The 26,349-nt window shown below is 52.1% G+C and overlaps 1 protein-coding gene across 1 annotated transcript in view; it reads left to right on the top strand.

The window, feature by feature from the left end:
• Positions 1-26,349, top strand: part of CDH4 (cadherin 4) — a 676,470-nt gene that overhangs the window by 492,794 nt on the left and 157,327 nt on the right. Inside the window, exon 4 of the mRNA XM_030825780.1 lies at positions 16,463-16,642. Within this exon, the coding sequence (XP_030681640.1) occupies positions 16,463-16,642 (180 nt within the window). The remainder of the gene's footprint in view (positions 1-16,462; positions 16,643-26,349) is intronic.

The following is a 26,349-nucleotide window of genomic DNA, read 5'->3' as shown; positions in this document are numbered from 1 at the left end:
GTCCCTCCCCCCATCTCCTGGAGAAGCTGGATATGGATCACTTCTTGCCCTTCACCCTGAGAGCGGAGGCCTTGTAAGTGAGGCTGGCGTTGCAGGGAAGCATCCACAGGCTGCATTCCTCCATGAGTGAGTTCCCCAGGGCTGGCTGGCTAGTGACTGATCTGAACCTGGACACCTGAGCATTTGAGAACTTTAACTGAAGGGGGCTACAGGTCATCAGGGCAGTGAGGGGATGGTCCCCCAGGGCTCTCCACATGAGCAGTTTCTGCAGAAGGCATGTCTGCCTTGGGAAAGCAACTAGAAGGTCCTGAGGTGTGGGTCCAAGTTTGAAGCTCACATCTCCAGAAAACAGTGGTTTGTTTTATCCTTCTCCCAAAAGGTGGCCCTCAACGGGACTGAAAAACAGCAATTCTAGAATAAATAAACGGCAACAGTGCCGTTGGCAAACTCGTAGACAACCTGTCCACCTCCTGGCTTTGTTTTGAAGATGACGAGCTATTTTAATGAGTGTGAATAACCTCCACGCTCCTGCAAGTTCAGACACTGTCACCAGCAGACGTCTGGCTGCTCAGGCGCAGATTCCATGGCCCCTGGGTTCAGCAGAGCGTGTGTTGGTATCTCCACACGTGTTTCTCCACATCAGAACACAGAGCCCTCCAGCCCCCTCCAGGGGGCTCAAGTTTTGGGGGTGACGGGCTGTCAGTATGAGGTTTCATGGCTGTCCAATGCACCCCAAAGGAACGGCAGCTTGTAACTCTTCATGGGCGCGAAGAACAGGAGTGACTATCGGAATTGGTCTTGCTTCTTTCAGAGCTGAGAAGTTCAAACTTAGCCAGTGTTTTCAGGCTGCAAACGGCCTTGAACGATATCTGGGCCAGCCCTTCACTTGTACATAGAGGGGTGCCCAGGGCCCCGGGGGCAGTCAGCTGCAGGGGCGACCCCAGACTCCCCAGGACCAGGCAGGGGAGCCCCCTGGGGAGCAAAATCTGTTATTGGTCATTTTCCCCAGGCCGTCCTGGTGGGAGGAGGGCATACCTCAGTGAAGACGGTGCCAGGGTCACTGTCCCAAAAAGATCTGAAGGCGATTGAGCCCGTGGTAACCTGGAAGGTGGCTTGGTGAAGATTCTTGCTGCCATGTGGAGGGTGTCAGGGATAAAAGTGGGCCATGCAGGCAGGGAGGCTCTGGTCACATGAGCCGTGCAGGGAGGAGCGAGTGGTACAGACTCTGTGTCACATCCTCCCCCAGATGCACGGCCACAGGACTGGACCTGAGTGGCAGCCATGCCTCTGAGGACCTTGGAGTCCCATGGGCCGGGAAGATCTGGAAGTCACTGTCTTTGTTCACTCCATGAGTGATGCTGGGCATTCACGTGTCCCAGCAATGCTGTGTGGCAGCTCCATCTAAGACTTGGGGACACAACGGAGGACACTGCAACGTGGTTCTCGCCCTCACCGAGCTTACCTTCTCTCGGGGCAGGGAGGCCAGGTGTCCATGCGGCAGATGTAGTTTGGCAAATGCTGTGCAGGCACATGCAGAGTCAGGTAAGGGGTACCCAGCCCCGGGACAGGTGGACAGAGGGTAGAGGTGCTGTTTCATCCAGGGGTGCGGGATGTTGACATCCAAGTTGAGAGGTGATGTATGGGAAGAAGCCAGCCGTGAAAAAATTCCCATGGGAGGAGTGTTCCAGACAGAGGCAACAGCAGATGCAAAGAGCCGAGCCAGGCCAGCCCCGGTCACGACGTAATTACTCAGTGCAGCACTGTGGGATGCGTGCTCTGTCTCGGGCCCTGGGCCCTGCCCGTATTGTGGTGCCGTGGATGAGGCTGTACGTTCTGCATGATTGATTCATTTGCTGTCTGTCCTGACGCAATCGGAGGCTCAAGGGCTTTCCCAGAATTGCCACGAGGAGTTAGGGGCAGAGGGGCACTGAGAGAGAGCCCCGGGGTGAATCTGCCTCTGCCCACCTCCCAGCCAAGGATATCTCTGATCCATCTGCAAAATAAGGACCACGAGGTCTGTGAAGTTGTCCTGAGGGCATGGACTCAGGAGTGCACGTGGCACTGCGTCCCATGTACAGTGACGGTCCCCCTGAGCCGTGGCCACTCTAACCCCAGCTCCATGTCTGTCTGGGCCAGTCAGTCCAAGACTTGGCCTCCTGATGGGGGATGAGCCCACCTGCCCGCCTCCCACGCAGGCCAGTGCAGGCTGGGAGCTGGGAGGGCGCACAGGCGCAGTACGGGGATGGGCACACGGGCCCTCCAGCGTCTCAGCTTCTAGCACGATCAAGTTCTACTTGGGCCGTTAGCTCTCGACTAGAGCTGGTGTGTGTGTGCACGTGTGTGTGCATGGGTGTACACATGTATATGAGTGTGCACATGTGCATAGGTATGCACGTGTGTGCATGAGTGTGCACATGGGTGTGCACGTGTATGCGCATGTGTGAGTGTGTGTGTGTGCACATGTGCACATTCGCACATGGGATAAGATGTGTGTGCACGCATGTGCATATTTGTGCATGCATGTGTGCACACACACGTCTATGTGCACACTTTGGGGAGCCTGTTCAGAGCCCCCCAAGCAGAGGTGTGAGGGGCCAGCGCTGCCCTCCTGCAGGTGATGAAAGTAAAACTGAAGGCAGACTTCTCAGACCAACACGTTTGTGTTTCACTCCAAGGCCATGGCTCTCATTTAATATTTGGTTAAAAATGAAACCCTCTGTGGTTCTGGAGAAGGATTTTGTGAAAACAGTGAGAAAGGGGTGATGGACACAGTCTTTTGTAGCTGGCAGAAAGATTACCAGCAAGAACAGGGGTGTCTGTGAGACTGAAATGCAGGCGCCTGGGCATGTGATATGGCCGGAGCCCATCCCTCGGGCGCTTGGCACCACGTGGTGGACGACAGATCCATGAAGCCGGAGGTCCCCAGGGGACTCTTCAGAGGACATGTCACTGAGGGTCTGGGCGCCAGGGCTCTGGCTGGAGCCTTTACCGTGGTCCTCACCAAAACCTTCCCGAATCACACAGGCTGATGGCACCCACCATCTTTCTCACTAATTGACAAAATATGAATGATTTCATTCAGTCCCACTACTAACGACTCCGGAAAAAAGTAATACATTTTCCCTTAACTTGCTAATTTAATTTAATTTTTTTTATTATGAATATATTTTTCCGTAAACTGGAGGGTAATTTTGTTTAAGGTGTTTCTAACTAAACGTAATTTTCCTGATTCTCTAGAGCAAGTTGTTCTCAGCCAGGGCGCTTGGCGAGACCCGAGACGCCTGTGGTTGTCACCACGGTGGGGTTACTCGTGAGTTGGGTGGAGCCTGGCATGCTGCTCAGAATCCTACGGAACCCAGGACGCCCAAAACAGAGAAGGATTCAGCCCAAAGTGTTAGGAATGCCGAGGTCGAGAAACCTGGTCTAAAGCCAGGGGTGCAGTCCGGCCCAGGACCAAGGTCACAAGCTCAGTGGCTTGTCCAGATCTCTTTGTACCAGAACATTCTGGAACCTCTTTTCTTCTGCTAGACAGAAATATTTATCAACACCCTTAAAGAGACTGACATCAGAGCACACATGCCACATGCTCTCTTGTCAGCCGCAATTCCTCATCCTTCTGTATCTTGGCTTTTGGTGGGAGGCAAGGCTGAAGGGTGGGGGGAGGGGGTGGGTAGCTTTGAGATCTTCATCCAGAGAAACGTGGTGGTTGCGTGGTTGCGTGGTTTGTGGCGCTAATTAGGAACAACATGAAACCCCTCCACGGGGTGATGGTAATTGTTACAAGTTGCCTAAAGAACCAACTCTAAACTCTCTCCCCCAGAACAGCCCAGGCCCTCAGAAGTCATAGCCCAGGCACCAGCTTTGCCCACAGGTGCGGGGGGAGAGGGGTCCCAGGACTGTAGCGTGCTGGGTGATCCTCCATCCTCTGTGTCCTGTGAGAGGAGGAACGGTGAGGGCTGAGAGCCCAGGCTCCAGGGGCCATGGCCTGAGTTCCAACCGGCCTCCAGAGGACAGTGGCGTGACGCTGGGCAGGTCATGGAACCTCCCCGGGTAAAAATGAAGGTGCTGGCTCCCTGCCCCTACTCCATCCTGCGGGCACTCAGCCGAGACCTCGGTGCACCGACACCATGGCAGCAAGCCAGGAGCCTTCCTGCTGAGGCTCTTCCTCCAAATGGACACAGTGAAGAAATCACCACCCGACTGTGTTCAGGAAGCCTTTCCTTGCATTATTTCTATAGGAATTTTCAAAATGATGTCGCCTTTTTATGAGAGATCAGAAGTAAGAAATTCGGTGGTTCTCGTGGGGCAGGGAGAGTGGGTTCGGCCCCTACTGGTGTCATTGATGTAAGAAAAACATCCACTAAGTGCCTTTTCGGAATGAAACTCATGCAAATGCTGACTTCCAATGGCTCACACGTTCTGTTTGTGAAAGAATGTAGATATCGTTCTGTTGTTTTAGTTTGTGTTTGTTAAATACCATTTTATTCCGTCCATCCTTAGCTACCATGGAAACCAGCCAGAAGGCTGCAGACAATATCCTATTTAAATATTTTAAATATACATGTTTTCAGGGGAGCAAAATGGACCTTTTCTTAAAGGTACACTGAAAAGGAAATAGGAGGTAGAGGAATGAACTCGGTGTAAGTTTTGGGGCACCCCCTTTTTAACAGAAATCGAATTATCCTCAGTAAATATCCATACTAGGGTTGACATTTAGGGGAGGGGCCCACATTATTTCCTTCTGAAGCATGTTTAACCCCAAGCTATAAGGAAGCAATGAGAACAGGAAGACTGCGAATCAGAGAGACTGAAAAGAGCCATAAATAGCCTTGATATTTGGGGAAGAAATCGTATCCTCCCTGTTCCAACAGAGCAATGTACGTTGACAATGCAGGCAAGGCCGGTCCTTCCCCAGATGTTTCATTTCCACAGCAGACTCCTATGCAATCGATAGTCTTGGAGCACTAGACTCTAAGATGTGGTGTGTGTGTGGCTGGGGCCAGCCACATATTTACCCAAACATTAGAGCATTCAGCAAAACAGGAGCCGAAAATGCACTATGAGATGGTGCCATGGGTCTGTGGTCACTGCCACATGAGAAGCTGCCAGCACCCAGGAGCCTGAGGCTAGACAAAGTCAAAGGCCAGTGGCTTTGGGGACAGAGGTGCTGCGTGGCTGGGACTGCAGTGCACAGAGGGGTGAGGGCTGATTTTGTTAGTGAATAACACACAGAAGACGCCGTGGCCTCAGCAGGGCTCCGGGACCTACATAGGGTTTCGGAGCTCCCAGAACCTTCCATCCTGAGAGTGCTCTTCTCCCTGCATTCCCAGACAGAACACCTTTCCTCTCACAGGAAGCTCCAGTGCATGGAGCATCCTCACGAGCCGCGCCGTTCAGCCATGCCGACAGCTCTGCACAGCAGGACCATGTTAGAGGGCTGGGCGCAGGGAAGAGCTGCAATGCTTTGCCTTCGCAGCCAGTCCAGCCTCAAGGCCACCCCAGGGCCCACCTGGTTCTGCTGTGGGGATAGGCCAGGGGGCAGGAGCTCCCCTGCACTGTTTCCCTGGGCCATCCAGTCTGCAGGTGGTGGACTTCCCCAAGTCAGAGTAAGACCGTTTCGTAGGCACTCTCTAGTGGCACCTCCGAGATCTGTTCTGTGCCCGTCACCATTCTACACAGTCATGAGGCATGTTGGAAACAAAATGAAATCCACAAGTTAGATGCGTCTTATGCCTGACGTGACCACACAGCGGGACTGGCCAGCATCTGGTATGTAAAGAAAGTTCTGCTCTCTGAGCTGAATTCTCTCATGATGATTAACTTTCTCATTCACACCAAAAACCATCTTCAGTACCCACTGTTCACCCACATTTCTACTTCTGGAGACATTTGCCACCTCCATTTTTATCTTCACAGAAAAGGAGGGCTCTGTTTTCCCCACATGGCTCACAGGGGTGTGTGGAGCGGATCCAGCAGAATTCCCAGCTCGGGGCTGTTGCAAATATTCTTCTCTTCCTTGGTGGAATGGCTCCCGCTGCACTCTGTCCAGCCTGGAAGACAAGGAGAGGCAGCAAAATCAGGGAAGTGAAGAAGCACAATCCCCTCTGTGTCTTCTCACCATTCCTTGACACTGGGTCTAGTTTATCTGCTTATGCAAATCGGACCCCCAGGCTCTGCGGCTACAGAAGCCTTGTCTCTCAGCATTACGGGTTCACAGGGCTATGCTGCCTATCAGAGAAATCCAGTGGCATGGGGACCTCCCCAAAGAGCCACTTTCTTGGGTAATGAGAGCCAGCAGTTACACCACAGTTATACCTTTCCAGGAGGGGGGCAGGTGCACCCCAACAAGCTGACACGGAGCACCTTGACCATGGCAACAGCCGGTACGGTGACCAGAGGTCATGTCCCAGCAGAAACTGATTTGAAAACATTCCCATAAATGCTTTTGTAGAATCGGGTGGACTTGTGCCATGCCATTTTCTCAACATTGTGGGGAACTTCAGATGGTAAGGACATGTCCAGCAGGATCAGTGCAGGACCTGGCTGCTGGGAGGGATGACAAGCGAGGGATGCCACCACCGCCATCTGTGACCTATCGCCAAAGGCCGGGGCTGCCGGCTTCCCTTAGAAACATACTACGGATCTGGTGTCAGGGAATTTGAAGCAATTTCCATGTTTATGCCATCTCTTGAGGGTAATGACTTCAACTAGGAACAAGGGATGCTCGCTCTTCCTCACGGAACTTGGCAGGAGCATCAGGCCCCCCGCAACTAATAACCCATGCTCAGGGAACCCACGCCCTGTTCCCCTGTTCCATCTGCGCCACACTGGGGTTTTGATCAGGTCCACCCCATCTCAGCCCATCTATTCAAGAGGGCTGCTCTGGCATCTGTGCCTCTGGGAGGCATTTTCATGCGATGGCTACAGCACTGCAGAGCGGGTGCTCAGTTCAGGATGCCCAGGGAGTTTGTCCACCCTGCAGAGAGCCTCATGCAATGCGTCCAGAGGGTCTGGAGTAGGACCTGCTATCTGCGTCTCTACCACAAGGAAATGTTAAAATAGTTGATCACCATTCACCTGCGAACGAGCTCCCATGCCCCGGCCAGACCAAGATTGTGGGGAAAGACCCCTCGTCTTCCATGGAAGGCGCTCTGGGAGTTTCTGAATGGAAGCCGGGTCTTGGTGGCTGCCCTCCCCTGTGTGGCTTCACCTCTGAGTGTTTTAGCATCTGTCCCTTCGCTTAAAAGCCAGGGTTCCTCCTTGGCTGTTCGTAATTCCAGGCTCCTAACAGATGCATGGATTCGAGAATAAAAAATATAACAAATGATAACTTTTTGCATGTAGCTTGGGAGGTGCATATGATTATATTCTTTCCTTAACACTGTTTTTTTCTTTCTCAAAAAACAGAAAAAGACAATCACGTAAAGCCTGCCCCAGGTCAGTTTTGCATTCTTCGTCTCTCACTTGGGAGTGATGAGGGGAGGGAAATGACCCGCGTTTTGCTGATACTGAGCTGTCCCTGGAGACCTCACCTCTCAGCCACAGCCAGTTACAGCCTCATCACAGACAGGAGAGCAAGACCCAGGCGGGGAGCAGGGCTGTCAGGAGCTTAAGAAAATAAAATGTTGTGACCCCGAGAAGCCGGCAGGGCAGAATCCGGCCCTGGGGAGAGCACAGGCCGCTGCAGGGTGCAGGTGTGGACATGGGGGCTAGTGTGGTTTTCTCAACATGCACCTTGCCCGTGAACCCAGGGCCGTGGACTTCCAGTGGAACGGAAGTTGTCTTTGTCTGCGTGCCTTCCTTTTGTCCTAAGCTCATTTACCTCTCATCACTTCCCCGAATCACAATTTATGTATTCTTGAGTGTGAGGGATTGGTCACTGTATCCCTGGGAAGAGAGAGGATGCCTGCATTTGAGATTGGTCCTGGAAGCCTGTACAGAGAGACCCGGGGCCAGAAAAGAGTTCATCCAGAAAGACCATGAGACCACCCAGACCCCTCGAGCCATGGGTGGAGATGAACACACCTTCCACACAGGGCCCCCCCTAGCAGCCCACTGGAGCCCAGGCTGTCATTTTATCTCTTAAAAAGCCAAGCCCCACTTACGCATGGGGCTTTGTCGTGCATTCACCCCATCAGTGGCAGTTTCGCGGCACCTTCCTCCCCAGATGTGAAGTGAAGCTTCCGCTCCCCAAGGTGCCCCAGCCTTCAGCTTCTAACATCACTCCTATCCCCACTGCTGCCCACATCCCAGGCGTCCGGGTAGCTCCAGAGCATAGAGCTCACCAGCCCCTCCCATCAGCAGGGAAACCGAGGCCCAGAGAGAGTGGAAGCCTCATGCAGGTCGCAGGGCCCAGCACTAGGACCCGTGCCTGGAGGCTCCTGCTGCCGCTGCCTCCATAAATCACCATCTTAGAGTAGGATCAGCAGAATGCGTTCCATAGGAAGCACAGTTGATTAGAGCTTAGTGGGGAGAGGCGATCTGAAATGAGAAGCGCTTTGTAAATAAAAGCTGATTAAGAAGCAGGCAGGTTTAGAGTCACCTGCACCTTGTAGACACATCCCTGGGGGCCTCAGGCTCCCACACCCTTCATCTGCCCCCTGGGGAAATGGCCCTGTCCCCACTCAGCACTGGGCAGGTGGGCTCTGACCCTGGAACCTGGGCCCCTGGACAAGCTCATCTGCTGCCACTCCTGGCTGCTCAGGGCTCGGAGGGGTCCCGAGGGTGGACCTCCCACAGCCTCATGCAAGCAAGAGGCGGGAGTGGTGACACCATTTACCAGGCGTCTGGGGCACACTGCTCCAGGCTCTGATGACGCCCCAGGCTGCAGACTCTCTCCACCCCTGGGCTCTGTTCGACCAGTGGACCGCCATCCCCAGCCGGCCAATGGCTGCACATGATACTGAGGCCAGCGACTCACCCTGGGGTCCATCCCAGGAAAGGTAGCTGAAGCCACGAAGCCACAGTTGCAGGGCTCACAGATGTCATCTGCAAACAGACAGGCCGGGCTCTCAGCTCAGCTGCAGCAGAGCAGCCTTAGGGTGTAAGGAGAGAGGGAAGAGGAGGAGGAGGAGGAGGAGTGCGGTGTCTCCAGGTTGCTGTCCAGGCCAAGGAGGCCAAGTGTGAACAGACTCTGAGGAGCCTGTCCTGGTAGGGACCAGCCTGGGCATGGCACGTTTCAGGAACAGCAAGACTGGGGCCAGGAGTCAGGAAGCGGGAGGCAGGGGCTGATCCGGGCGGCCTCCCCTGGTGCCTGTGGGGGAAGGAGCTGGCAGGGCTCTCACCCTCCCATCTCGAACCCTCATCCAGGGAGGAGAGCCCACCCCTTTCAGCAGCCCCGGGAAAGTCCCCTGCTGGGGTCACCTGCCTTCCCTGGAGCAGTCACCAGGCCAGGTGGAATGCCAGGCTCTGATTGGCCAGCTGGACCCTTAGGCCCACCCCCGTGCCTCTGGGATTGGATCCCAGGAGGAAAGTATGGGTCGGGTAGAGGGACCGTAGTTGCTGGGCCCAGCCCTGGGTTCTCTAGGACCCCACTAGGCCACCCAGGAAGGAGCCTGGGCCCACACCTCCCTCCCTGGCAGGCCCCTCGGTCTGGGTCCAGGAGCCCACTTTGCTCACGGTGCCCTCACCAGAGCAGTCCCTGACCCTCCCCTCCCTACCCCACCCTCAGTCTCCCTCACCACTTGGCCCCAGCTCTCCCTAGCCAGGCAATTTGGGCCAATTCTTCCACTGCCCTGGGCCTCAGTTTCCCTTCCTGGGATATTAGGGTTGTGGGACACCCCGAGTTTGCCCGCACCCCAGCCCTAGCCCCTGAACACTCAGAGCTCATCCCAGGCCCCCCTTGACCCAGGCTCCAGGCTGCAGGAGCCTTGCCCTCTCCTTCTCTGCCCTCTGGAAGTCCTGCCCTGCTTTTAGGAGCTCCACCCCCAGCTCTGCCCCTTCTCAGGTTTCTTCCGACAGCGGGGCTGAAGGTCCCCACGTCTGTCAGTGCTCCCTGGACAGTACCGCATTCACCCCACACCTGGCAGGGGGGCTTCCTGATCACCCCCATTTCACAGATGAGGGACTGAGGTCGGGGATGAAATAAATCCTGACTTGGGCAGTGGAGAGCAAAGCCATGCTCCACGCAGCTCTCTTAACCTCGAAGCCTGTGATGCCCCCACCCTGCTTTCTTTCCCGGCCCCAAATAATAGTGGTGTCTGCTTGGTTTCTGAGGCATCCACACTGTCCTGTGCCACTGTCTGTGCCCCCTTCCTGGCCCGTCCTGCCTGGCAAACTCCTGTTCACCCTTCAGTGCCCTGACCGAGGTATAATACCCACCATGGCAATTTCTGTCCCCAAGTCCCCAGTGGACTGATTGTGTGTGACTTGGTGCCAGTTTGAACCTCCTGCCTGATTCTGACTCTGCACTAATCGTGGGCCCTGTGGGACGTGGTGGGATGGGCCCATCAGGATGGTGGGCTGCAGTTCAGACAGCTTGGGCTCCAGTCCTGGCCTTCCAAGCTTGAGCGGGACTTCACCCCTTGAGTTTGATGTCCTCTGTGGGCTGCCCTGAGGACTAAATGAGACTGTGCCTGGGAAGTCACTTGGGCAGGGCCAGGACCTGTGCAGGACTCAGGACGGCGTCCCTGAGGTCATGGCTGCACCCCACCCCCACATAAGCATGCAGGAGACAGGCTGAGGGCCATTTGCTTTGTCGTCTCCTGGCTCAAGGGTGGTATCAGTAACTGTGTGTGGATGCAGTGGCTTAAGTCTGTCCACTGAGTTTGCTCCATAGAAAGTGTGGCTATCAGGGCCCTGCTGCCCCCACCGGGGCTGTGGTACCTCCCTAACGTGTGGGACTAGGACCGGGTCCAGGGTGGCACCAGAGCAGGTGTTCCCTGCAGTGTGGAGTGTGGCCTGCCAGGGGAGGTGCCGTAGGTTGAGCCTCGCATGAGGATGAAGCGCCCAGGCAGAGAGAGGGGCGGGAGCAGAGCCTCGGGTGGTGGAGGTGGATGTCCGGTCCCCGGCACCTGGGGGGTGAGCTGAAACCCTATAGGCTGGAGGCCAGAGTGGGTACTTTGGGCCACTCCTGCCCACTGCCGTATAGGCAGGGCTTTGAGGGAGCCGAGAGTGCATCAGGGAGCCCAGTGGGGCTGAAGCAGGGCAGAGTCAAAGGCACGGGGAAGAGGAGGGAGCGCAGGAGGGGAACTGTGGGGTATGGGACACTGCAGCCCAGGGCGATTGGCCTCTTCACAGGCGACAGGGCCAGTTTCCAGGCCCAGAAACACTCATGGGAGATGAAAGTAGGCCCACAGCCCAGGTCTCATCCTGCCAGGGAGGGATCCATGGAACATGCTTGGGGAGTCGTCCTGCAGGCTGCCAGCAGCTCCGGGAAGCTGCCCCCTTACGCATCTTCCCAGATGTCAGTGAGTGGATGGAGGTGACGGTGTGCAGCTTCCTTGGAGCTCCTGATTCTGCAGATCTGCAGGCACGAGCTTGGTTGGACCCCAAAGACCAGCTCAGCCACCAGGACCCTCCTGGACCCTGCTAGTTACAGGACTTCTAGCTTGAGCTAAACTGTCAGGATGCGGGGAGTGGACACGGCCAAGATATCTTGCTGCTGGGCTGTTGGTTTTGAGAAAGTTGTGATGTGCTCTATACACACACACACACAGACACACAAACACACAGAAGCATATGCATACCTGTGTATGTGTAGAATGCATAAACACACATGTATTCATACACATGCATTTGTGCCTGTGTGTACATGTAGTCATATACCCATACATCTGTGCATACTTGACGTGTGCATTCATATGTATCTATATGTGCATGTGCGTACATGCATGCATACATGTGTGCATAGTGCCTGTATACACATGTGCGCATGTGTACTATCTAGTTTCTGGTAATGGTGTAGTAGAGGTCACCCTTAAGTCATTACCCAATGCTCAGTCTTCATTCACTCAGAAATACAGAAGAAAGACATGCACCAGGGAGAATCAGCAGGTGTCATCTGTTAGAAAATATTTTTAAGCGTAACTGGAAGCATTATTTTTAATGAGCATAATTACGCATCAGTGTTTGTGTGACGTCTTCTGAATGGGCCCAAGATGACTGCGTGTTCAAAAGAACATGCTTGTCCGACCAGGGTGAGTGCTAATTGTGGCTGACATTTTCTTCCAGGGAAGCGGGTGCATCTTCCAGGCAGAAGCCTGCACAGGTCTGGCGCTGATTTTCACCAGATTTTGTTATTACATTTGTCTCGCAGCTTTAAAATAGTAGCAAATATGTGCAATTTATTTAAACAACACTAGGGAAATTAACGCCGTGCGAGCTTATCCTAAGCAAATGAAAATGAAGGATTTTTTTTAAAAACGGCTATATGGAAACCCTTTAAAACTCGGAGTCTGAGATTCAGAGGGTCCTGGTGAGCTGCTGCTGGTTCTGAAGCACCACCAGGTGGGAGAGACCAACCAGTCTCTGCCTCGGTCTCCCGCTGGGAGATGCAGGGGAGCTACAGATGGCCAGAGGGCCCCTCCTAGCGGCTGTGCCAGAGGCTCCCCTCGCCCTCATCTGGGAGAGAGCTGCCCAGGCTGCCTGCCCTGGTGCAGACCTGCTCAAGGACAAACATCATGCTCCATCACCCTTCTCCAGAAGTGGATCCCCAATTGCCTGTGGGCTGGGAGACCCCCTGTTCTCCAACTGCAGAACATCTCAGGCCTGGTTGGCGGCCCCACCCCAGAGTTGTTAAGTCTTAGGTGAGACCTAGGAACCTGCATTCCCAATGAGCTCCACAGGGCGCTGAGCTGCTGGTCCTGGGACCAGCCTGGGAGCTCAGACCTGTTTCTCCCCAGTCTGGGATTTATGGAACACATCCCAGGTGGGTGCAGGAAATATCACTTAGACCCCCTTTTTCCCTGGTTCCCCCTCTGTTCCATGGGAAGATCGATTTCTGCCCAGTCCAGGACCTTCCTGAGGTCCAGCAAAGGGGATTCGACTTCACAAACAGAGACCACAGAAGGGAGGGGTGGCACTTTCAGGTGCTCTGGCCTTGGGGTCACACTCCTGGCATCCGAATCCTGCCTCTGCTGAACGGGCTGCGTGGGCTTCACGAGTGCCTTGGCCTCGCATGGTAGGAAAGTGAGAATGATGGTGCTCCCCGCTGAACTGGTGAGAGGGAGGATTCAGGGGGAGACTGCCTGGAACAGCATTTGGCCTGGAGCCTGGAACCGAGTGCACGCCACAGCTATTATCATTGTTCCTGTTGGCTATGTTGGCGTTATTTCAAGCCACTTTGAGCAGTGGGGTTAATCTGGTCTTTCTCATCAAAGCTTAGAGCGTATTAACCTAAATTGTCATATCCCCAAGGTAAAGACCAGCTCCCAGGGAGGTGCTGTCTGTCTGGGGCTAGGTCTTGGAGGACAGGTGGGATGTCTTCAGTGGAAGAGCCAGATGCAGAGTCCTGCTGTCATGCTCATCAGACATTCAGTACCTATGAGGCACAGGCCACTGGTCTGGGCAAGGAAACCATGGAGTCCAGTTGTCTGTGCTGGGTTCCAGGGAGAATGTGCAGCTAGGACTGTCCTGGAAGCTCTTCAAAGGCCCCTGAGGAGCCTAGAAAAGCCCCCGCCCCTTGTCATCATGAGGGGCTGAAGTCAAGACCCCTGGGTCTCCATGTTTGCACCTCACATGGCTCCTTTCTAAGGAAGGCTGGGAGTGCCCCATGGAAGCCTCCTGGGTTTTATTAATTGAGGCAAACGGTGGTGTGGACCCCCACTGTGCCTGGAGGGGCAGCCTGTGGTCAGACGCCTCTTGGCCAGCTTTGTCCTCCCTGCCTTGGGCTGCCCTGGTGCGAGGTCCATTCTCTACCACATGAACTCTCATCTCCTACTGCCTCTGTAATTCAGATAAAATGAGCATCAACCATGAAGATTGTGGCGAGGCATGCCACGTGGGCACCCTGCACTGGACCCGATGCGGCAGATGCATGGACGCCACATATATGTGTGATATTCTGTTGGCGCTGTCAGCCACAGGAGTCATGTGCACTATCACATTTATGAAACACAGAAAGGGGCCGGGCGCGGTGGCTCACACCTGTAATCCCAGCACTTTGGGAGGCCGAGACGGGAGGATCACGAGGTCAGGAGATCGAGACCACCCTGGCTAACACTGTGAAACCCTGTCTCTACTAAAAATACAAAAAATTGGCTGGGCGTGGTGCCGGGCACCTGTAGTCCCAGCTACTCAGGAGGCTGAGGCAGGAGAATGGCGTGAGCCCGGGAAGCAGAGCTTGCAGTGAGCCGAGATCGCACCACTGCACTCCAGCCTGGGAGACAGAGTGAGACTCCGTCTCAAAAAAAAAAAAAGAAAACACAGAAAGGTAAAAGGAAGGAAGTAAAATATGACAACAGAACTCCCTGGTGACCAGAGAAAACCAGTGTGTGTATTTTCATGTATTTTCTTACATTTCTTTTTTCTTTTTTTTTTTTTTTGAGACAGAGTTTCACTCTTTTTCCCCAGGCTGGAGTGCAATGGCACAATCTTGGCTCACTGCAACCTCCACCTCCCAGGTTCAAGTGATTCTCCTGTGTCAGCCTCCTAAGTAACTGGGACTACAGGCACATGCCACCACACCTGGCTAATTTTAGATTTTTAGTAGAGATGGGGTTTCACCATGTTGGCCAGGCTGGTCTCGAACTCCTGACCTCAGGTAATCCGGCTGCCTCGACCTCCCAAAGTGCTGGGATTACAGGCGTGAGCCACCACGCCTAGGCTCTTTTTCTATCCTTTAAAAAAATGCAGTTGAGGCTGGGCATGGTGGCTCACGCCTGTAATCCCAGCACTTTGGAAGGCCAAAACGGGCGGATCACCAGAGGTCGGGAGTTTGAGAGCAGCCTGGCCAACATGGCAAAACCCCATCTCTATTAAAAATGCAAAAATTAGCCAGACGTGGTGGCGGTCTCCTGTAATCCCAGCTACTCAGGAGACTGAGGCAGGAGAGTCGCTTAAACCCAGGAGGCAGAGGTTGCAGTGAGCCAAGATCGTGCCACTGCACTCCAGCCTGGGTGACACAGTGAGACTCCATCTCAAAAAAAAAAAAAAAAAGGAAAAAATGCAGGTGCAGTTGGTGCTGTATGTATGCTTTGGTGCTATTTCTCCACTTACTAATATTTTATGGACATTTTTCATGTCAGTCCTAAAAGAGTAACTTTTAATGACTGTAATATTCCAAGACATGAACACAGTGTAATGCATTTAGAATTCACTGTCAGACATTCAGATTTGTGCTCTGGTATTTTTACTTGTTTAAAAACATCCAAAGTAAACATCTGTCTATAAGGACTTTGGTCCACCTAGAGTTTTCTGGGGACAGATTTCCAGCTGTGGAGTTACTGGATCAAAAGGGACCATCCTTTTTGAGGCTCTTGGTAGTCACTGGCAACTGGGAGGCAGAGGGCAGTGCTGAGTGACCACGGGGCCCCAGCAGCAGGAGCTGCGTCAGTGTCAGTCCTGACAGCCTGGGCCCTCTGCTAAGCATGGGCTGGGCATTTTCTCATTGTCATCTGATGTCACTCCCATAGCAGTCCCTAAACTCAGGGCCATTGCTACCATCTCCCTTCTGTCAGAGAAGAACCCAGGATTGTGAGAGATGAAAGGACTTTGCCCCGCGTCACATGAGCTTTTGTACATACACACAGGTGGGGTCTAAGGCCAAATCCTACACCCTCAGCCATCAGCCTCCACCCACTGACTCCCATCAGCCTCCACCCACTGACTCACTGCACACCCCCAGTGTTGCAGATTCATTTCGCTCAGCCTTGTCAATCTGACAGGTAAAAAGGATATATTACTTTGATATGCATTATTTGATTACTGGGAGATGTGGACATTTTTCATAAGTTTATTGATCATTTATATTTGTTTTGCTGTGAATTATCTGTTCATGTCCTTTTCTTGTTAGGAAACAACATTCCATTTTATTTTCTTATTTCTAAGAGTGCTTTATATAGTGACTATTAACCTTGTGTCAAATTGTTGTAAATCATATTTTGCAAATGTGTCAATTGCCTTTTGGGTCTGTTTTCATAAACAGGAGTTTTGTGGGAAAACGTATTTGTCTTGTCTTTTGTGATCTCTTGCATTGTTTTGGGTGGGCTTAAAAAGCCCTGTCTACACTATTGGTGACATTGTCAACTATATTTTCTTCTTTCTTTATGGTTTCTTTTTCCCGCATTTAATTTTGTAATCGGTCTCATCATATTGATGGGGGTCTCACTTGATTTTTTTTTCCCCTAATACTTGGCTCCTTGTCCCAGCGTTATCCCGCCCTGCCCACTTAGTTCCTTGTCCCAGCGTTACCCGCCTTCCCTCTCAGTCTCGGGCAGTACAGATCGTCTTAGCAGATGCCATTTTCCTCTGTGCAAAACCTAACTGGACCTCTTTGCCTCTTCTCTCCCCTTTCCAAATAAAGCTGCAGAAAGGAAAGAAGATCGTGGCTCTGGACCCCTCTCCGCCTCCAAAGGACACCCTGCTGCCGTGGCCCCAGCACCAGAACGCCAACGGGCTGAGGCGGCGCAAACGGGACTGGGTCATCCCGCCCATCAACGTGCCCGAGAACTCGCGAGGGCCTTTCCCGCAGCAGCTCGTGAGGGTGAGTGCAGACCCCTCCCTTTGGCACGGGGGTCTCAGCGCAGTAGGCTCTTCTCCTGACATCCCAAGGCCAGGGGCGGGTTCCGCATTTGGTGTCTAAGAAGGTCGCGATTTCACCCTTTCTGTAATGAGATAAGCCTTACACAGGGCGATGAAAAATTCAGGCAGGGAAGCTGCGTCCTCTGAGATGGATGGGCCTTTGTGAGTTAGGGGTGATTTCTCTCTTGGTTACTTTCAAGTGGCTGCTGTGTGTGGAACTAGTGGGCAGGGGTGTGGATCGTGGCCTTTGACCTCTGACCCCTTTCTTTGGTCTGATCACATTTCTTTCCATGGATGACTAAGATCCCAGATGATGGGATGGTGCCATGACGGTCATTGCGCCAAGGCCAGCATGCGCCGTGCCGTGGTCTGTCTGCAAGTTCTTGGTCCCGGAGCTCCCAAAGTCACCCGAGATTACTTTTACCACAGAAATAATTTATTTTACAAATTTGTGTTTCTATTATCAAGGCCATCAACGAGCAATTTCTTCTTCCCTTTGAAGAAAATTGCAGCCCAATCTGAGCAATAATTTGATAAAAGGATGGCGAGAATTCCATTAAATAATTCCCAACCGTTGTGGAAAAGCCTCACCCCACCCTTTGGAAATGAGGGTCCCCAGAGTGTGCTTAAGGTGTCATTCTCATTCTTCGTGCTGTTTAGTGTGTTTTGTTTCTCATTCCTTTCAATGCAGAAGGCTGGGCTGTGCGTTTGGAATGCAGAGATGGGAGGAAGAAAGCAGCCACCAGGCAGGGTCCCCCCAGTTCTTTGTATCCCTAACCTTGGCCACCAGGGAGCAGCCAAAATGACCGGTTATTTATAGCAGAAACTCTGGCGTGAGTGAATGCAGCGTGCTTCCACACCCCAGCCAAGGTGACTTGGTTGCAAATACATCACCTGCCTTCTCTGCACAGAGCTGGCCCTCCCACCTCAGCACCCAGCCTCTGCTGCATCCTCCCCTGTCTGGGCTCAGCTTTCCTTGGCCACCCATACCCCTTCAGGGCCAGGCTGGGTTGGAGATTTTCCTGTGAAATGCAGTTCAGGGCTTGAAGGAAGCCACCAGGGGTTGGAACCCCATCCTGAGGGAGCTTCCCAGTCCCACATCTCCTGGGCCCACTGGGCAACCTCCCGCCCACCACGGATGCCAGAGACGATGCCGATGGCAGTGCCATAGCCCCCATGCTGCGCCCACCTCGCCATCCTTGGGGCCGGGATTTCTGGCATCCGGCCATTGCTTGTGTTGTCATTGACTTAAAATTCTTCTCAAAGTGATTCATTTTTTTTCAACTTTTATTTTAAGTTCAGGGGTACATGTATAGGATATGCAGGTTTGTTACCTAGGTAAACGTGTGCCATGATGGTTTGCTGCCCCTGTCAACCCATCACCTAGGTATTAAGCCCAGTATCCATTAGCTATTCTTCCTGATGCTCTCCTTCTGCCCCACCCCTCCCACAGGCCCCAGTGTGGGTTGTTCCCCTCCCTGTGTCCATGTGTTCTCATCATTCAGCTCCCACTTATAAGTGAGAACACGTGGTGTCTGGTTTTCTGTTCCCACTTTAGTTTGCTGAGGATGATGGCTTCCACCTCCATCCGTGTCCCTGCAAAGGACATGATCTCGTTCCTTTTTATGGCTGCATAGTATTCCGTGGTGTATATGTACCACATTTGCTTTATCCAGTCTATCATTGATGGGCATTTGGGTTGATTCCATGTCTTTGCTGTTGTGAATAGCGCTGCAATGACCATACACAGGCATGTGTCTTTATAAGAGAATGACTTCTGTTCCTTTGGGTGTATACTCAGCAATGAGATTATGGGTCAAATGAGAGTTCTGCCTCTAGACCTTTGAGGAATCGCCACACTGTTTATCCTCAAAGGAGATTGTATACCAAACCACAGTTTGATCACTGGGATAGTTTGTCAGGCTAGAAGCTAACTGTAGAGAAAAGCGTACAGCGAGGGAACAGAGGCTGCCCCTGATTTGTTACCCAGTCCTGTGGGGCAGGGGCTGCAGGGTGTGCTGGAGGCGTGAGGACCAACCAGAGATTCCTCTTTGAAGGTCATCAGGATTGAAGGCCACCGAGAGAGGGAGCTGGCTTCCATCGTGCTCTTCCGCCTTATTTAATGCCTTGTGCTTCTGCCACCCCCACATTGTCCCAGGTAGACAGTCATCGATCTTACTCTGGAGTCAGCAAACCTTTTCTGCGAAGGGCCAGGTGGTAAATATTTTAGGCGTTGTGACCACACAGCTTCTGTCGCTGTGGTGTGAAAGCAGCCTCAGGCAATGTGTCAACTAAGAGGTTGGCCGTGTTCCAATAAAACTTCATTTACAAAAACAGGGAGTGGGCTGGGTTAGCCCATGGGCCATGATTTGACAACTGCCAATCAGACACTTTTCCCAAACTCAAGAAAGGGCTGCCCAAGCCACCCTCACAGGCACAGGGTAGGCACATTATTTGTGGAGTGAGTGAGCAGTGAATTTGAGGGCGCCCATCTGCTTGCACACCACAGAGAGGGTACCAGCAGCATCTGGCTGTTATCTCTGTTATCTTAGCACAACTGGGATATTCTGCTGTCCTGGCTCTTGGAGTTTCTCAGCCTGATGATCTAGGACTGAAAGGCGGGACTTTCTTCCTCAGCTCTGCTCCGCAGACAGGCTTGTAAAAGGGAACACAAAAAAGCGAGGTCACATAGGCACAGCCCCTGTCCTAGGAGGGTCCCCAAGCTCCGTGTGACCCCGCGCACCATCTCCTGATGGACAGTGGAGAGAAAGACCCCCTGCACTTCCTGCCTGGCTGACCTCCTGCAGTGTCAGTGGCTGAGGAAGTCTAGTCTGGGACAGGGCCCATGAAAGGACCAAATCCTCCCAGACTAGCAGAGGGCTCGGGTGAGGATGGGCCCGGTTGTCCTGTTAATGAGGACGTTTCTCCTGAAGACATCACCATGAGAGCCCAGCTTACTCCCACATCTGACAGGGAACATGGTTTTCCAATTTGCAGCAGGGAAGTCTGCCCCTTCTGATTAACACGAACTTAGAAAGTGTGGCTGAGAGGGCAGCTGGCACCGGGAGCTCTCCAGGCCCTGCAGGTGCAGCCTCCTGAGGACTGTCTGCCGCTGACCTTTCTAAACTAGAAATGTGCAGGGAGGAATTGTGAATTTGGCTTTGGGTGTCGGAATGAGAAAAGCTGCAAATTCCATGCTCCCGGGAAACTGCCCCCAGCATCTCCGACCCAGGAAGTGGCAGCTTCTCCTGTTCTGGGATCTGTGGCGTTGCTATGGTTTGGAACCACTTTGTCATCTCCTCACACCCCCTGACTCGTCCAGCAGCCCCTGCAGGCAGGGTCACCTCCATGCCCAGAACGTCACTGCGGAACAGGCCGTGAGCGGAAGGAGGCAGTGAGGTGGGTGCGTGTTAGGGCTGATAAGCTGCACTGCAGCATTCCAGAAACTGAACCCAACATAAGTCGATTTCTTACTCACTGTGAAGGTTGGTGGGCAGGGCCAGGGTGGCCTGTGCTCCAGCCATTCAGCCACCCAGGGTGAGCATCTGGGGACTGGCGAGGCTTACAAGTGGCATACATCAATCGTGCCTACATGCCGCTGGCCAAAGCCCAGTCACATGGCCACATCTAATTGCAAGGGACATGGGGAACCAGTCCAACTCCACGTCATGAAGGAGAGGGAAATATGGTTGGTGAATGGCTAGTCTCTGCCAAAGGAGGTTTCTAAAGATGAGATCAGCCTGTGTCCTTTCCTCCCTGATGAACCCACTGTCCCAAGGAGCCCCCGGTCACTGGAGCCCTGGGCGAGCAGTTCAGATGTAATTCGCCAACCAGATCATTTTTTCCCCTCTGCCCTGCTTCAGTTCGCTGTAGTGCTTGGTGTGATCTGGCTGTATTTTCTTTCTTTATTCACCTACTTCTCTAAGAGGAAGCTTCCTGAAGGCAAGGATCTTGGCTGTACCCTAGTGTTGTAAACAGCCCTTGGCATGCAGTGGGCACTCTATTTGTTGAGGGAAGGAATGAGTGAGTGAGTGATAGACGTGATCTCAGTGGTGACTGTTGTGCTGGGCGCCCATCAGCTCACCCTGCAAAATGGCCCAGCAGTTGGAATTTGGCAGAAACGTTAGCACTGCCTGTCTTTGCTCTCAGAGTCCCTCCAAGGATCGATGTGGCTCACACAGGGGCATCCCCTTCAGCTTCCATCCGAAGGAAGGTGGGGTGGGCATCCAAACCCAGCTTAATGCCTAGGAAAGATAGACCTTTAGTGAATGGAAAATGGAATTTCCATTGTGGCTTCTGTAGATTTGTCTTTTCCAAATGGACTCCAAGTCATTACATTAGAACTCAGTGCATGTGCACACACATCCACATGTGCACACACATGCATACTATACACACATGCACACACATGCATACTATACACACATGCACACACATGCATACTATACACACATTTCACATGCACACACATGCATACTATACACACATCCACATGCGCACACACGTGCATACTATACACACATCCACATGCGCACACACATGCATACTATACACACATCCACATGCGCACACACGTGCATACTATACACACATGCACACACGTGCACATACCACCCTGCTTCACACACACACACTCCTACACGTTCATGTTCTTGTTTGCCACCTCCCTCCCTCCACCCTCCCCACTATCTTCCATTAAATTCTTATCTAGTACAGGCAGTGGTTTGGGGGGTGCTTTCCTGTCCCCGTTTCCATCTATAGGAAGCTGATGAGCTTCCTGGCAGTGTTGGAGGGGAGGAGGCTCCTGGAAGAAGCCCCAATCGCAGAGACGGTGGTGAATGCAGCCTGATGTGGGGCGGCAAGCTGAGCACAGAGCGCTTTGAGGTTCAGCTGGGATCAGCTGCAGTTCTGTGCTCATTAAGGCATTTCATTCTGATAAAATATGTTAAATGAAAAAATGAGCGGGAGAGGAGGAGGCAGAATACTCTTCCCCAAAAAAGTCTGTTAATTACAGGCTTTTTCCTTGGAAGAAATATCACATCTCTTCCTAAGCACTAGCGGCGCCATGCAGGGGGAAATAGGTAACCTACTTGTAGAGAGGAAAGCCCTGAAAAGCAAAGGGGTGGCTCTAATCGGCGAGGCTGTGGAGCCAGGGGTATCCGTGGCAAAGCAGGGAGCCACGCCTGGTGGTTCTGCCACTGGAATCAGACCACAGTCTGAAGTGAGTGCTGAGTGAGGAGGTGTAGCCACACCGCAGAGGGAACACTTGGAACCCCAGGCTGTCCCTTCTTCTCAAGCAGAGGAGGGAGGAAGCCGCTCACAGTTACCGAACTGATTTTCCAGGAACTTGGATAGGGACTTTTCTTTATGTCCCCAGGGGAACTGGGGAAAATGGCAGGAGGGAGCAGCGTTTAAAAGGTTAGCAGGACGCCCTCCCTGGTCTGGAATTCTGGCTCTGGACGGACAGTTTGGGCAGTTGCTATGGTGCCAAGCACCACGCAGGCACTGAGGATTCAGGGGAGAGAGGACATAGAGCTCTTCTGTGGCCTTCAGGAACCACCGAGCAATCCACATTCTGCCTGAAATTCACAACCTGGTCCCTCGGCACTTGTAGGGCTGGTACCTACACAGGCACGTTCGTGAAGGGTTTTAAAACGCCACGTACTTGGCTAGCATACACGTTAGGTTTGACTCCTGGCGAGATTCAGAGTGAGGATGAAATGAAACTTTTAAGAAGAGGATCTATTGCTTGGCTGAGTCTAATACCCGTTCACAATGTGTTACCTTGGGAGGCTGTCCAGGGCAACTGTGGGAATCAGCGAATCAGCCCAAGCGGATGAGGAGGAACGCTCCTGGGTGCGAATCCTTTCACTTTGGCGGTTGATATTTTAGAAGACAAGAAGTCATGCAAACCCTCAAGCCCCCCTGCCAGAGAACAAGCCGGGAAAAGAGCTCTGAAGACAAGGATCTGGAAGGAGGTCACTCCACAATCACGGAGCCCACGAGGTGCTTAGGCCGCTTGGAGGAGACACACAGGAGCCATTTCCAGAGAAGCACAATCACAGGTGCACAGCCACAGGTGGCTCACAAAGGACTGTTCAAGTCAGCCCCTGACACCAAACAACTCAAATGAGCTTAAGCGGATTGAAGTGCAACGTTTCCTTCACGTCTTCTGGATAAATTCGGTTCCCATTTGTGCACATACACCCCACTGCTTCACATCCAACCACAAATACTTATGCCGTTCTATGTGAACAGAGATGGGCTGGGTCTTTGGGAGCGTGGAGGTGAAAGGGCACATGCCTGCCCTGCACGGGCTCTGGACTGCTTGAGCAAATGAGTGATGCCCCGAGCTGGGTCTGCATCCCGAGATGCATAGCCAAGGCATTGGAGACCCCTCTCTGGCCCGTGGCAGGGGCCCCATAAAAGTTGATTGGATGTGTGAGTACGTGTATTGGAGCCAGCTGAATTTTAGCCCCACATTATCTTTACAGAATGTTTGCTGGGTAACTTAGCAGTATAATTAGCATGGAGTCCACCTAAGCACCCACTTTCTGTTACTCTAAAGCATCCACGCATGTACGAATGACTCATGTGGTAGTCATTCGTTGTCTCATGGAAGCAGGGTGGCCTTTCCAAAGCATGGACGTGGCTGCGTGGTTCCCACTGTCCTTGGGAGATGGCCTGAATCCTCACCTTGCCCCACAGGTTTCATGAGCTCACGCCACCCCTTGGCACAGCAAGCTCCAGCTGTGCTGGTGGCTCGTAGCTTCCAGATTGGCTCATAGCCTTGGTCACCTGCAGTCCTGTGCACAAGCGCTCCCCTCAGCCTGGAGGGTTTTCCCGGTGCACCCAACACTCCCCTCAGCCCAGCTACTTCCTGCTAGCTCTGAGAACTCCCCGCTTTTCAGGACCCATCAGAGGCCTTCCCATGGGGCCAGGGCACCTGCTTTGCCTGCTGCTATGGCAGAGTTTTTGACACTGTTTTGTTGGTAATTATTGTCTGCATCCCCCACTAAACCTAAAGCTCCTTGAGGAGCGCAGATGTCGTTAAATACTCATTAAGTGAGAATGATGGACACAGCCCTCGTGCCCATCTCTGCTGGTCAGCCCTTCATGGTCATTAGGAAGATTGTTATGTTAGGGATACAGTACCTGGCAATAATAAATTGGAAGGTCTTTTAGTAATAGTGGTGTGGTTTATTTCATTCTAACACTCCTATCAATAATAACTATAAATTCTAGGGGAAAATGTTTTAGCTCTTTGAAGTTACTTGGGAGAGATGGATAGTAGGCAGAATCTGCTGGGGACTCCACGCTCGAAGGGAGAAAATGGCACTGGGTGAAACGTGTCTGTAGGTGGCTTCCCTCCGAGGGCACCATCCCAGGCCTTGCCTCAAAGGGTGAGTGGATCTCAGGCAGGAAGCCACAGACATGCTGGTCACAGGGGTTGTAAGATGGAGTTTAGAATTGACAAAGCAGCTGGAATGTGAGGGGATAAATTATAGAAAATACATAGCCACAGATAGAGACCCCCCGATACTCATGTTAGCTCTGCCCAGATCCTTGGCTGCCCCGGAACTGTGCATGCACAAAGAGGCACCGAAGGACCCAGTGAAAGCAACAGTCAGCAGACGGAAAGAACTAAGCAGAGATTCCAAGGGAAACATGTTGAGATTTGCCTCCAGCCAAGTGAACTCCCTGCTGTAATGAAAAATAAACACCCTCAGGGAAAGGTAACAGAACCAGGGTCTCCACGAGGTTGCATCCACAGTGATGAGTATACACACAAAAATTATTAGACATGTGAAAAAGAGAGAAAATGTGATCCAGAGTCAAGAAAAAACTGCCCAGAGAAAGGAAGCCAGGAACCCTGAGATCACCCAGACATTGGAACTAGCAGCAAGACCTTCAACATAGTGCTTTATAATATGTTCAAGGGTCAGAATAGATGGACAGATGAATAGATGGGGAATCACAGCAGAGAAAAAAATGATACTCTAAAAATATAACCAAATGGAAATGATAAAACTGAAAAGTACAGTATCTCTAACGGAAAACTCACTGGATGGGTTCACAAGTGGATTGCTGAGGCAGGAGAAAGGGTCAGCGCATTTGAAGATGGATCAATACAATTATCCAGCCTGAAGAAGGAGGAGAAGTGAAGCACACAGAGCTTCAGTGGGGTGGTGGCCAGTGGCCTAACATCTGCATGATGGCATTAACAGAAGGAGAGGAGAGATGATCAGAAAAAAATCCTCGAAGAAATAATGATTGAGATTTTCCCACATGTAGTAGTGAAACAAACTTACAGATTCAAGAAACCCAGTGAACCCTAGGTAGGAGAAATACAAAGAACGTCATTCCTTGATCACAGTCAAACTGCTGAAATGCAAAAATAAAGAAAACGTCTCTAAACTAGAGGAAAAGGTGCAATATGTGCGGGGCAGCAGTCAGAATGGGGGCTTCTCCTCAGAATCCTGCAGTCACACGCCAACAGAACAACTTATTTAAACTACTGAAAAGAAGCTACCAACCAAGAGTTTTATATCCAGAAAAAATATCCTTCAAAAATGAAGGTGAGGCCACGCACAATGGCTCACACCTGTAATCCCAGCACTTTGGGAGGCCAAGGAAAGCAGATCACCTGAGGTCGGGAGTTCAAGACCAGCCTGCCCAACATGGTGAAACCCCATCTCTACTAAAAATACAAAAAATTAGCTGGGCGTGGTGGCGCATGCCTATAATCTCAGCCACTCAGGAGGCTGAGGTGGGACAATCGCTTGAACCTGGGAGACGGAGGTTGCAGCGAGCCGAGATCGTGCCACTGCCCTGCAGCCTGGGCGACAGAGTGAGACTCTGCCTCAAAAAAATAAAAAAAATGAAGGTGAAATAAAGACATTCCTGATAAACAAACTGAGGGAATTCACCAGCAGACCCAGAGGGAGTGATAAAGGATGTTCCTCGGGCCAGAAACAAATGACACCAGTTGGAAATCCACACCTCCAGGAAGGAATGGGCTAATGTAAAAGATTATCATTTTTCTTTTAATTTCTTTTAAAAAGCTGACGATTTAAAGCAAAAGTACAGCATTGTATTAGGGAGTTTATAGTCAATGTTGATGTAATAAATATGACAACAGTAGGAGAAAAATCAGACAACAGTTGGACAAAGGACGGACGGTAAATGGGGCAAGGCTGTTTTGAGGTTCTGACGTTGCTGGTTAAGTGGTCCAATATTAACTCTAGGTAAACTGTGATGCTTATGAAGTTGCGATGAGTATTGTCATTAGTAAAGTTAATAAAAATGAATTTCTTTAAGGCTGGGCGCAGTGGCTCATGCCTGTAATCCCAGCACTTTGGGAGGCCGAGGTGGATGTACCACTTGAGGCCGGGAGTTCAAGACCAGCCTGACCAACATGGTGAAACGCCATCTCTACTAAAAATACAAAAAATTAGCCGGGCGTGGTGGCACATGCCTATAATCCCAGCTACTCAGGAGGCTGAGGCATGAGAATCGTTTGAACCCTGGAGGTAGAGGTTGCAGTGAGCCAAGATCATGCCACTGTGCTCCAGTCTGGGTAACACAGTGAGACCTCGTTTAAAAAAAAAAAGAATTTCTTTATATATGCATAAATGAAAACCGTTAGTCACCGGATTGTCCAGTTTA

Source organism: Nomascus leucogenys, chromosome 13, assembly GCF_006542625.1.
Source record: "Nomascus leucogenys isolate Asia chromosome 13, Asia_NLE_v1, whole genome shotgun sequence".
NCBI lineage: Eukaryota > Metazoa > Chordata > Mammalia > Primates > Hylobatidae > Nomascus > Nomascus leucogenys.
Note: the sequence above shows the minus strand (reverse complement) of the source record. Positions and strands in the feature narration are given on the sequence as shown.